Here is a 12,838-nt window from a genome sequence, read left to right on the forward strand (position 1 = left end):
TATCTATGCATAATAAAAATAATTAAAATGTGTAGCAAGTGTCTGTGTAATATCTTTATCTTGAGTCATTGAACGCTTACTTCACGTTCATGAAAAAAAAATTTCTAAATTATCTTTTTTTTTCAGGCATCTTGGTCGTTTTGGCGTTGAGTTTGTTGACGCCATACTTCTACTTTATACCTAAAGCGTCATTAGCTGCGGTGGTAATTTGTGCTGTGATATTTATGATAGAATATGAGGTAAGTGGTTATTTACTTATAGACAAGATTTGTTCATTTTTTTTAACGTGTATATATAACAATAAGGTAAGGTAAATATACATTACCATGAAATAATAACGTCCAGTCAACAAGCAATGGGTGGATAGTATATATATTTCATTTGATTCAAACTAACTTGAGAACTCGACGTTGTTAACAAAAATAGGGTCACCGTATGTGATTATAGACGGAAAAGTGAAAAAAGTCTTAAGAAAACTATCTTAAGACCTTTTTCATGACAGCAATATATATACTCAATATGAGGGAAAAGAAGAAATGTTGTGCAAACTGAAGGAATAAGTCAAAATTTATTACGTAAAGACAAAAACCTAATGTCGAAAGATATTTAAGATATCTCTATATTGATTATAGATTTGAATATGATCAATGATAATTTCCAGGTGGTGAAGCCGATGTGGCGCTCCCGCCGCGCCGACCTAGTGCCAGCATTCGCTACGTTCGCCATTTGTCTCATCGTCGGAGTGGAGCTGGGCATTCTGGCTGGCGTGGCGGTCAATGTCATACTGCTGCTGTATCCCAGCGCCAGGCCGCAGTTGGAAGTCGAGATAATCACGGTAAAATTCGATCTTAAGACACTTAAAATTACTTCATGTGACCTTTGTCATCTGTCGGGCGGAATCGGCAAATCTTACTCTTGTGGCTGTCATCTAGTGCCAGACCGCATTGGAATTGGAGACAATTACGATAAAATTGACACGATATTTACCTCTAACGAAGCTCGGCAATGGTAAAAAGTTTAAATTGTTGCTGTTTGTCACCTAATAATATATAGATTTGGCTATAAACTTGCTAAGTCAGCAACACTTCAAAAACTGTCAACGTTTTTATACGAAAGTAAACCGTAAAGCAAGGGAATAAAGGTCTTAAGTTACACGTCGTACTTCTTGAAAATTTAAGCTAACACAAGTTAATTCGCCGCTAGAGGCGCTGTTGTTGGGAACGCTTTTTAGTTTTCAAAGTTTTGACGTTGACTTTGTTGACGACACCAGCGTAAATATCGCCAATGTCACTATTATGAGTAATGGAATATATAACGATTCTATTTAGATAAAGAGGATAAGGCCTGGACCTCATTTAAAAAATACTACTACTACTATTATGGAAACCTGAGTGTGAACTTAAAAAACCACTTGTACACCATACTACTTGACAAACAATTTTTACGTTTCCAGAACCCATCAGGATTCAGTTACCTTCTGGTTACGGTGGGCAATAGCCTTTACTTCCCTGGCGTGGAGTACATTCGGCAGTACGTGGAGAGAGCCGCCAAGAAACAGGGCGGCTGCAGTATGCCCGTTGTCATCGACTGCAGATATGTGCTGGGTAAGACTTTATAAACAATATATTATATATACCAGCTTTTTCCCGCAGCTCTGCCCGCGTGAATTTCCTACGGGAACATTTCTTTTTTCTAGGACAATTTAATGAGATTCATACATTTGTTTGAAACAAAGCAAGATTTCAGGCGGTCAAAGGCGTCCCTCCACCCCTCTACTCCTCAGTCCTTCCGCGATTGCCTTGCGTTGGGGCTTTCGAAATTTATCTGAAGGACCCAAGTAAATAAGTCGGTTTCCGTACCTACAATATGTAAAATTTCAAAAAGATTGAGTAGATAAACCGTGAAGCGGTAACGAACTAATAAACTTACTTTCGCATTTATGACTTTCGTTAAGATAACACGTAAATTAATGCTAATAGTAGTAGGAAATCGCCGTATTGTTTTCATTTTAGCTCAGTTGTTTTACTGCATTAGCCAAATACTATCACAAAACTTATACTTGATGCAGTAATCAATAAATAAATTCCCACCTCACACTCCAGGTGCCGACTTCACAGCAGCTAAGGGCCTGTGCGCACTATCGAATTCCCTGTCGTCGCGCGGACAACCTCTAGTACTGCTGTCACCTCGAGCTAGCGTGGCTTCAGTGTTCAGTGGCGCGGGCTCTAGTGTTGTCTTAGTTCTGACGCCTAACGACCTGGATTCTACTTTACAAGGTGAGTACATTACAATCCACCTGACTCATGATGTACAGTCATGACGAGTTGGCGTAATAGTTACCAAACCCAACCGCTATCTAGAGATTCTTAGCTCTATTTTCATATTGAGATTATAAGAGGTCTAGTTTATAACCTTTTGCCTTAAATGACTTTTACAATCTGCGCAGGAGTAGAAACAGTTAGCACATCTAATATTTTAATTTCTTTATTTTTAATTTTCATTTTTATTGTTGTTGAGTTCAATTGCAAGTTTATGAAATCTTATAACGCAACGAAACTTGTTCCTGTTATACTTTCGTATGTACCAGTTTTATGACGAGTATAAATTTATTGAATTGCAATTTAGTTAAAAATATACATTTGTATTTTGTTTCAGACCTCACAGGTCAGATACCAATGATCACCCCCAGCAATGGGCAATGTACCCCACCACCGAATTACGAGTCCGTGCGACAACACGACGACGAAATAACAGAAGTAATCGTCGCCAAAGAGAGAAAAAACACTCCACTGCTACACTCTACACTACACTCAAACGGGAACGGGACATCTAAATCTTACGAGTCTGAGGTCAATGACACGTGACGTATTCGTAATTTGACTGTAGTAAATTAGCTATTTTGTAGTCTTAAATTATACTGCGCTAGACTGAATCCTTTGCTTCGTTGACGTAGTTATGACATCTTATCAAACGCATTCCAAATAGACTTTTTTAATTTTAATAATTTAAAAAAATATATTACTAGGTATTTCTTGAATAAGGAATATTGCTTTTATTTTATCACGCCAGACTGTTTTTAATTTTTTATTACAAAGTATGAAAAATAATATTGAGTTGTGTACCAAGGCAATATGCTCTATTTAATAAAGCCAATACATATTAAAATTGTCCCGCGAATTAACCCACGTGATTCACTTAAACCATCTCCGCGATAACTCTGTTCAGTAAGACCGTGTTAAAATCAGTTAAATCATTTATCGGCATATAAAAAGATTCATTGTTTTATGATAAGTAGTAAAATTATAGATTAGTACCTGGCTCCTTCAAAGGCCAATTCAGTCTAGCGTAACAAGTATAACTAATAAATATTTAACGATAAATGCATTAGAGGTAGAATTCGTTGTGAAGTGGTACCAAAAGTAAGTTTTATTACTTAAAGTCTAACCAGTCAGAGACTTTTCCTTACTTACTGTAATTTTTTTGAATCTGATTTTAGCTATAAGTCAAATTGTATTGATTTTTATATTCCATTTTTATTCTTAGTTTAAACTAAGACCAAGAAAAAACGTAAAAAAATAACACAACTGCGGTATTTGTTTAGCATGTGACAATCCGATTGTTTTTTTTATATCTACAAAAAAATATATTGTCTACATAAACTGTAGTCCAATGCAAGACCGTAACTTATACCTAGATGACTTGATAGAGAATATTGTACTTAACATTATTTAGAAACTATGCTAAATACCCTCTTATTCATAAAAATATAACGCATACTCTAAATCATAAACAACAACAAGACCACAGTAGGGACTCCAGTATATCAGCCAACTAGTAAACATACTTCGTAGCAAGTTTTAACAATTTTGTCTCCTTCTGTGAAATATTGGAAAATGTGATAGAGACAAAACATACTTTAGCTTAAAGTATGCTTTAATTTTTTTTTATGAATAACTGGGTTTATATTTAAAATAAATGCTATACCAGTACATAATACCATATTCTTATAAACCTTGTAAAGTAAGATAGCCAAAGAAACTGAATCTAAAATTGTTTTAAATATTTTCATCATTCCAAATATCGCTCCAAAGTACACACTGCCTCACAATTTTTTTTTTCATTTAGCCTAGCTGTTTCTTTAAATATAATAATAAAATGTCTTCTCAAAATATTAATTCTGGCCTTATTTTTAATAATTAAAATCCTAACTGCTGTGTACCTTTAAAAATGTGCTCTCTTTTACTCTCACTATATATCTTTTCTCTCTCGAAACTTTACATTCTCTATCTAAGAAAGACTCTGTAATTATGTGGAGTAGTTGAGGCAACTTAGTGAATTCTAGTCTAGAATATTTCCATTATGTCTTCTATCACCCTGTGCCTTAACAATATGACTTGTTTCGTGTATATATATTTATTTGTGTTTATAAAGGGTTGCTGAAACTCTTTGAGAAAGAAACATTTTTATCTTCGAATAAATTTTACATCTGCATTCATTACTTTAAAAAGGTGACTGAAATTTTGTCGAATAAGTACTCGCAATCAACGCCCACTCATTATCAACAAGTGCTATTAATACTAGAACACTTTCTTGTTATTTTTTTTAACCTATTCCGACCCACTACTGGGCAAAGGTCTCCCCAACTCCTTTCAACCCTTTCTGATGTCAAATCCAAACATATCTTCCTAAAGCTTCGCAGATCATCACTCCAACGCTTCTTTGGTCTGCCACGTTTCCTCTTTCTGTACCTAGGTGTCCAGTGTGTAGCTAAAATAGCCGTTGGGCTCTGAAATAGCGTAGAACGTTGGTTCTGGCAGTATGCGACGGTGGCGGCAAACATGTCCTTTGTTATTTTATCTGATCTGTGAAGTGAGGGTTAACGAAAAATCCGTTTAACTAATCTAAAAAGAAGTGTACTCGTATTAATTAATAAGTTCCTCGGTGGCGCAGTGGTAAAGTGCTTGCCTCTGAACCGAGAGTTCCCTAGCTCGATCCCCGGTCGGGTCATGATGGAAAATGATATTTTTCTGATTGGCCCGGGTCTTTGATGTTTATCTATATATGTCATAAAATATAGTATCGTTGAGTGAGTATCCCATAACACAAGTCTAGAACTTACTTTAACTTTACTTACTAGCTCAATCTGTGTGATTTGACCTAATATATTTATTTATTTATTAGTTAACACATTATCATACTATTTTGTGAGTTCGGGTTTTTTAAAAGTTAGCTTTGATACATAATAAACCAGTTTGGTTTACTTATTTTAAACATTACAGTTGAATTGTAATTTGAATTATTGTATTAATAAGAATAAAAGATGCACAATGTTTTTTTTTTTATCTGAAATATGTATTTTTTTACACTATTTTCCCCGATAACTTTCACAACAACAGAAAGTGCTTATTTTACACGAAAAGGTTAGGAAATAAACCACAGACTTTTTTGTAAAAAAAATTTGAAGCATGAATTCGGTACGAATTTGATTTCGAATAATAAAAACAGCCATTCACAAATTAATAATTTATTTCAGTCGTGTCTATAACTCTTATACACAAATAAATGCATGACTGTTAGCTTAGCACCAATACATTACAAATAATAAATGCACTTTCTGACTTTTAAATAATGAGTATCGTAAATAATCAGTACAAAAAATGTTCCGACTATAAATCGTTTAAAATCCTAGTTACTGTTGTTCTGATATGCTAACTGTATATTTACAACTAATAATAATACTCCCAAACAATTTTTTACCTTAGGTTTTCTCCAAAAATCCTATATGTAATATTTTCCCCTTACCTACAAAATGTACTCTAATAAATGCACGATTCAGTACTATACAAAAATATCTTACGGGCTCCCTATATAGCTGCCGAAAGGCTCTCATAAATAAACAATGATTATTGTTCAACATTCTGATTGTAGAACATTGGTTTTGATACTGTGAGCAGTTTCTCTGATACCACGTGAGCGATTCTTGCGCTTCTTCTCCATGCCAACTCCCTGGTGCGTTCGTGATTGCTATCCACGTTCACCTTAAATATAAAAATCTTAGATAAAAATTTCATACACTTTAATTTTTTTAAATCAGTAATTGGTATATAACAAATACTGTCAATTTATGTTCACAAGCAGTTTCGACTAAAACTAGTTTGTGTACCTAGTTTTTGTAACATAACTACAATGTCAAAATCTAAATTCTTTGATGTTTTAAATCTAATTATGACATGTTTAATTAATATAAAAAGCTGCTACGGTCGATTACCGCCACAATAAACACTTACACTCCGGAACTAGCGATCAGATTTATAAAAATATCTATATTACAAAAGCATTATCCAGAAGCAAGCTATTGCAACCTCATATATCCAGAACTTCATCTTCCCACGGTGACGCGATAGATGCACCTAGAAACATCTCTTTCGCATCTTCGCCTATTCCGTGTCATTCGAGACTGTGATGTCGCGAAGCCCGGTTTCAACGTAATAAAGAAGTGCTATTAACTATGTAGTAAAGGAGAAACTTGATTGTTCAATGTACATTACCTGTTTAGGCTGAAGCACTTTGATAGCGTGCAGCGTGGCGACGCCCTGGTTGTTGACCCTCAGCGTCAGCTTGCCGGTCATCTCCGCAGTAGTAGCTGTCGCAGATTTGATCTCTTTCTTGGCTCCACGACCAACCTGGTAAGAAGAAGTATTGTTAAATATTTAAGTGCTATCTAGCCGCACACTAGCACCACAGTTGACTAAAACTAAATTGGTGGCCATCAAAATCCGTGTAGTCAGCTGTGTTAATAGAAAGCGAATAATACGCTGCCTAATAAAATACTTCTATCGTCAAAATTATGCTTTATTTTTCGCGAAGGGAATTGGTAAAAATGTGATGGTGCCACTAGTGTGGTTAGGTAAAACCCTAATACGGGAACACTGATATGTTATTATATCTATCAAGTCGTAAATATTTATTAACTTTTATTTATAGTCATATTCTGATTTATTTATTAATGTATAATATTTCAAATTGAGTACCTAACTGGACTTGTTTGACATGGTTACCCAATGTCCGGTTTGCAATTCCTGGCAGAAAAAGTTTAATAAGTTTGACATGGCCTGAAACGTGGTAACTAAATTTTTTAATTGAGTTCTACTGCATGTCGAAGTTATCATCTGCTCTAACCAATTATTAAGTTTTATATACTTACGAACCTAATAATATTAACAAACGTTATGATATAAATAAAAAAGTTTCCAACACATACCTCCTTCTCGACTCGAAGAATGAGGGGTCCAACAGCAAAGTTGCTCTTAACAGTGGTATGATCCGACATTATGTTGACGGCTACGTCCCCAACTCGCCTCAAAGAGGACAGACCATACAATGTTCCTTTCGCTCTAGGCTTGTTCTTGTCACTACTTGTCTTAACCTTATTCTTGTCTTTCTTTGTAGTTACTGGCTTCTTCGTCGTAGTTTTAGGTGGGGGGCTGGGCTTACGTTTCGGTTTGGTTTGCTTCGCTGGAGGCTTGGTCTTGTTCGTTGTAGGCTTAGCTTTAGTTTCTTTATCTTTAATTGCTCTCGATTCGGAAGCATCGTTCGGCATTTGTTCGGTAACAGTCCTCACTTCATCGGGTTTCGGATCTTCAACTCTCTTCAGTGTCACCTCGTCCGGGTTTTGTGTGGATACTTGTTCTAATTTCTCTTTGGTCTTTTCTGAGTGAGTGCGTGCACTGTTCTTCTTTTTGTGTGTAGATTTCCTGTTAATAAAGTATTTTTAACACAATTGTAACTTTCTCGTCGCTAAGTTTACAGTTCAGTTCACTCGATTAAATTCGTACACTTAATTTGTGATCGCGCTGTGTAAATGTTTGTAGGTAAGACACATAATAAAATAAAGGACAAAAGGGGAAATATACATCGAAGTTTATGAACTACTAAAATGGAAATCACACCTTTTGTTGTTTTTGTTGTTCTTCTTCTTATTCTTGTCCTTGGGCTTGCTGCTCTTCTTGGTAGCATCAATGGGCTGCAGTTTGACGCTGACAGGGTCGTACGATTTCCTCAAAATGTCGTTCATCTTCTCCAAGATGTTGTCCACGAATCTGTTGTACTTGACGATGTAGATAGCAGGGACTGGCTCCTTCTTGGGCGGCTCGCTGGTCAACGCACCTGTCAGAAACATTGCTTGAAATTTCCTCCATAAACTATGCTAATATTATAAATGCGAAATTCTGTCTGGCTGTCACGCTTGCACGGCTTAATCGCTGGGCAAGTTTTGATGAAATTTAGAATCGATATAGTTAATGACCAGAAGTCAAACTGCGAGAAGAGCTGCGTGCAAGAGGTAGTTCCAAATATTCTAAAGCTCGTATTCAATTTAAAACTGATTTTTTTACTTAGGTATCTAGTTTAGAATGAGATTCGATTCTACAAGATCGTAAGCCTATCATAATGAATTATGTCATTCCATTGAGTTTTTATTATTTTATTCATCTGCTTTTTAAATAGAAAGTAGTTGACCTAATAAATATTTTTGTTAAATAATGTTGTTATGTACATCATCATATAAAACATCCACGTCATAAAATAGCCCACTAGCATGAAATCCGGGCGACCTAGATTCATACTGCACCGACGACTATTGACGGCACATATTTGACAACATTATTGAACCAAAAGTAAGATTAGCCATAATTTAGTAAAATATTGCAATGTTGACGTTAGAAATATTTTTAATTATTTCCTTTCCTCGCATTAAGTGAACTGACTTCATAAATTACAAACAAAACCACCAACCAGTATCGATTTCTCTTCCGATGACAAAACTTGTGTTGACTAATTTGTTCAACTTGGGTATCATGCTAGTATCCATATCGAAGTTATCCATTCTAACATTGTAATTATACGACCGAATAACTACACCTAATTCGATCCACGTCGCGTCCGCACGCGAGCTAACAGTACAGGTAGGAACCCCGCTTGAATTCTAATACACAGTTACAATTAATACGTCCAGTCAACGGTGGATTTTCTATTTTCCACACGTAAAAGAAACTGCGTGCCGATAAGTTAACATTCGAAGAAATCTAATTGTGGCATACGCTATTAGTATTCTAATATCATGCTATGCTGACTGATATCATTTGTTAGACAAATTTCCATCTTACTGTAAGTTGTTATAAGTTATGTCATTTTATAAGACATGTTTCAAGCAATATCTACTGCATTATTATCGCTTAAACCCATGTAATTGATCGTAAACTTTTCTCTGATTTTCATTTCCGTGAAAGGAAGCAAACATCGGCAGTGGAACAGGTGTGTACAGAGCCGGTAACAAACGGGTTCCATGTGGGTCGAATATGACTCCTCGCGACTCTCCCTACATTTCACGACGACAAACATTTAAAATTTCTCTTTTCGCATCTCATTATCTCGTTTTCACTAAGCCGGACATTCGACACGCAAATTTCGCGGCAAATTCGTCATCGAGTGAGAGTAAACATCTGGTGCAATTTACTTTCTATCGGATTATGTCGAAATGTCAGAGTGATATCCGTCAAGGTCGGTGGGTACTTATTGGGCGTTGGAGCAAGGTCAAAGAAAGTGTCAAGGTTGTAGAAGAGATCGGGCAGGGTCATCGTCCGGAGCGGCCGGGAAAGTACGGACGTGGCGCCGCCCGACCCCTTGACATACATCCACAGCGGACTAGTTCCTCCTCGAGACATCTTGCTGCGCCCGCGCCGGTCATTTCCAGATGGCTATCGCCGTCCGCTCCCTCCTATCATTTAATGGAATCTTGTTCTACTCGAATAGACATTGCCGCTTAGAACAGGACGATGGGAAAGGGATTAGAGATTGGTTGTGCGTTAGATTATAAATAGATAAATCGGTCAAAAGGCTAGTTATTAAAGCTACTTTTAATCTCAACATATACAATACTGTTATGTAACTGTATGAAATAACAAGGGAGATGTAATAAGAATATATAAATACGTTGATATAAACATATGTAATACTTATAGGTAGAGGTATGAGGAGTATTCATAAATACCTAACGCTGACTAGTATACATTTATTTATACAAACAAAATTAAATTAATATCACTAGATAATGTCACTTGATTAACTGACAAAAAACGTTTAGTCAACTAGAATTTTGACCGATGCATTCTAACTTCAGATTCATGACGTATTATATTTCATTGAATACGCACAAGTAATCTCGAAGGTACGATAAAAAATTTCACACAATAAATTTATAACAACAGATTTATTTCAAATAAATTGCCACGAGACCAGTGTGACATGATCTAGACATTAATTTAACTTTTAACTCTCTCGGTTCCATACTTACACTTTCACACATCATACACACGCACTTAATAAATTAAATAAATTAAATAGAATAAATAAATAGTCAATAAATAGCTAAGCTAAAGGAGGGGACCGTGGGGCCTCTCAGGTGGATTTGGTGGCGTGGCTCGGCCATGGCTCCGGCGGGCCTACTCACTATCTGATTTTTTTATGTTCCGCGACTGCGGGGGAGACCGCTGCGGTCGAGGCTTTGGTTTTCTTTAATTTTCCGATGTGATTCGCTTTTTTCCCAGTCTTTTTGGCATGCGCCGCGACGCTCGCCTTCAGCTTTTTGGACTCACGTGGATGCTTAGCGGAGATGTTCCTGCCGAGGGCGTCGCTGAGGTCGTCGTCGTCATCGTCGTCCTCCTCCTCGTCCTCGTCATCGTCGTCATCCTCAGGGTCGAGCGCGTCTGTGATATCGTCATCATCGTCATCGTCATCCTCCGCGTCAGCCTCAGGGGCGGCTTCGGCAGCGGGCGCCTCAACTTCTGCGCTAGCGGGTTCCTTCTGTCCGGCTGGGGCTTCTTCTTCTCCTTCTGGGGCGGCTTCGTTCTCTGCTGCGTCTGTCTCCTCAACGGCGGCGGCAGCTTCTTCTACAGCTGGCGCAGCGGGTGCTGCGGCAACGATGTCAGCTGGGGCGGCTACGGGCTGGACGGCTGCTGGCTCGTCATCATCCTCGTCTTCGTCTTCTGCGGGCGATACAAAGTAAATATAAAATATTGAAAATTGTGGTTTAATCAAAATGCACATCTTAGTATTGTGTGTCGCAACTTACCGCCTCCTAAGATGTCATCGAAGAATCTCTCCAGATAATCTTCATCGTCGTCGTCATCATCAGCCTCCTCATCGTCGTCATCATCATCATCGTCGTCGTCATCATCTGAAACAATGTCAATACGTGAACATCGCAAGTATCTCTTATCGTGCACATAGTTACCGATTATGTAAATAAGGTCGTTCTACATTTTATGAAACCCTACTACAGCTATGCAAACACATTCGTGATATTGGACCTATTGATTAGCGTTATTAACACCTAATGGTAAATGGACTGTTAAGCAAACAGTTAATCGGTGAACGCGGCATGCCGCGGTGCGTGACGTCCAGAGCCGATGCTTTCCTCTAGAAAGCAGGGGAGCGTCAATTTCTCTGATTGAGTCTGTTTTAATTAGTTATTGAGAGCAGCTGTCACGCTGCCCGCCTCACATTCCGTATTGTCCCCACCACGTTCTGATTCTTAGGAATGTTTATCGATGGAACGTAACACTTAGCAGTTTGTAGCACAAATTTCAATTTTGAATACTAATTTACTAAATCTCGCTTTGCTGGTTTAGTTTGGAAAAAAAAAAGATTATAAAATGAAAATAATGTACCGTTATTCTTGCATTACAAATCAATTGTGGAATGAAATTCTATTTATATATTTAAACTTGATTGCAACTTAAACAGTTAAGAAATAGACATCATCAAGGCAATAAATGCTAATACGATTTTCTCTCAATAACCCGACATTTATGTGATTAAATTTATTTGTGTGGTTTATATCATAAAGTTATGAGTGAAAGCATTATAAATGATGCAATTACCTATGTGTTGATGGGTAATAAATTATATCTTTTCACATGAACGAGCGCTAACAGGGGCGTTTATGGGGGATTTTAAATAATTGCTATCGGTGAATGAAGCTGAGATCTCACGAGCCACATTATGATTTACCGTTATAGCTTCCCATTTAAGTGGTACATACGAGACGGAGGTCACTGATGTATGAGTAGAAAGTTTAAAAACCAATCTATCTTTAAACCCTGTTAGTGATTATATTAACAAAAATATATTAAAATCAAAAATTCATTTTCAATTTCAGTATAGTTGATAACAACTGGTTTAATACTTATCTGTATCGATTACGATATATTTTAATTGCATATTTAAATGAGTGAATTGTGTGAATACACACCATACGATAAATAAATAAGTATAGTTTTCACGGAAGTTCAAAATAAAATATACCTGAAGCTAGCGCATCATCGATGTCGAGGTCCTCATCATCGTCATCGTCGTCGTCATCGTCGTCATCATCAGTCGCAGCGGGCGCGGCCGCGGGCGCAGCCGCCGACTGTCGCGCCACCTCTTTCTCCTGCTCCTCCGACCTCGCAATAGGGCTGGCATACGCCGACAACACTAAGCAGCACAACGCTGCTAACAAGAATAACGACCTCATCTCGTATCTGAAACAAACATCACCTTTAATCATCACCATCGACCACTTGGCACTTGATCACATCACTAACACGAACACAAGAGCACGTGCACTGGTATCCTTGACACTTCACCTTTTGACGAACTGTCACTTGAGTTCGGCGGAAGGGTTCCGCCCGCGTCCTTCTGATCCGTAGCTGGGACGCTATGGCCGTGCTTGGCGAACGGAAACGGTATAGCGGCGGCGTCTTCACCGCACTCTCTTTTATAGAGTTACGTCACACGC

General features: G+C 37.5%; 2 protein-coding genes across 5 annotated transcripts in view; one reads left to right on the top strand and one right to left on the bottom strand.

Moving 5' to 3' along the window:
* The window catches only part of LOC128673431 (sodium-independent sulfate anion transporter-like), a 35,974-nt gene extending 31,799 nt beyond the window's left edge, over positions 1-4,175 (top strand). For 2 of the 4 annotated variants that reach the window (XR_010370020.1, XR_010370021.1), the window contains exons 9-14: positions 127-239; positions 662-835; positions 1,454-1,604; positions 2,103-2,276; positions 2,656-4,052; positions 4,092-4,175. Coding sequence is in view for 2 of the 4 variants with exons in the window: in XM_053751260.2 (XP_053607235.1) it covers positions 127-239; positions 662-835; positions 1,454-1,604; positions 2,103-2,276; positions 2,656-2,864 (821 nt within the window). In the remaining 2 variants the exon portion in view is untranslated. Of the gene's footprint in view, positions 1-126; positions 240-661; positions 836-1,453; positions 1,605-2,102; positions 2,277-2,655 lie in introns of all 4 variants that reach the window. The other 2 variants (XM_053751260.2, XM_053751261.1) reach the window with 1 other exon arrangement.
* Positions 4,176-5,508: 1,333 nt separating this feature from the next.
* Positions 5,509-12,838, bottom strand: LOC128673432 (nucleolin-like). Its single transcript, XM_053751262.1, has 8 exons — positions 12,687-12,838; positions 12,364-12,581; positions 11,129-11,233; positions 10,653-11,042; positions 7,950-8,166; positions 7,262-7,754; positions 6,549-6,683; positions 5,509-6,038 (listed from the first exon to the last, which is right to left on the bottom strand). Exons 2-8 carry the CDS (start codon positions 12,572-12,574, stop codon positions 5,904-5,906), a joined length of 1,686 nt encoding a protein of 561 aa, XP_053607237.1. The 5' UTR covers positions 12,575-12,581; positions 12,687-12,838; the 3' UTR covers positions 5,509-5,903.

The sequence above is a fragment of the Plodia interpunctella genome, chromosome 11 (genome assembly GCF_027563975.2).
Source record: "Plodia interpunctella isolate USDA-ARS_2022_Savannah chromosome 11, ilPloInte3.2, whole genome shotgun sequence".
In the NCBI taxonomy this organism is placed as follows: domain Eukaryota; kingdom Metazoa; phylum Arthropoda; class Insecta; order Lepidoptera; family Pyralidae; genus Plodia; species Plodia interpunctella.

What these genes read in the sequence shown, in the direction of transcription:
- LOC128673432 (XM_053751262.1), bottom strand. Translation starts at nt 12,574, where the DNA reads ATGAGGTCGTTATTCTTGTTAGCAGCGTTGTGCTGCTTAGTGTTGTCG. An exon ending in AACAACAAAAACAACAAAAG is followed by an intron (nt 7,755 to 7,949) that starts GTGTGATTTCCA and finishes CTTTATTAACAG; the next exon opens with GAAATCTACACACAAAAAGA. An exon ending in AAGTGCTTCAGCCTAAACAG is followed by an intron (nt 6,039 to 6,548) that starts GTAATGTACATT and finishes TTTATATTTAAG; the next exon opens with GTGAACGTGGATAGCAATCA.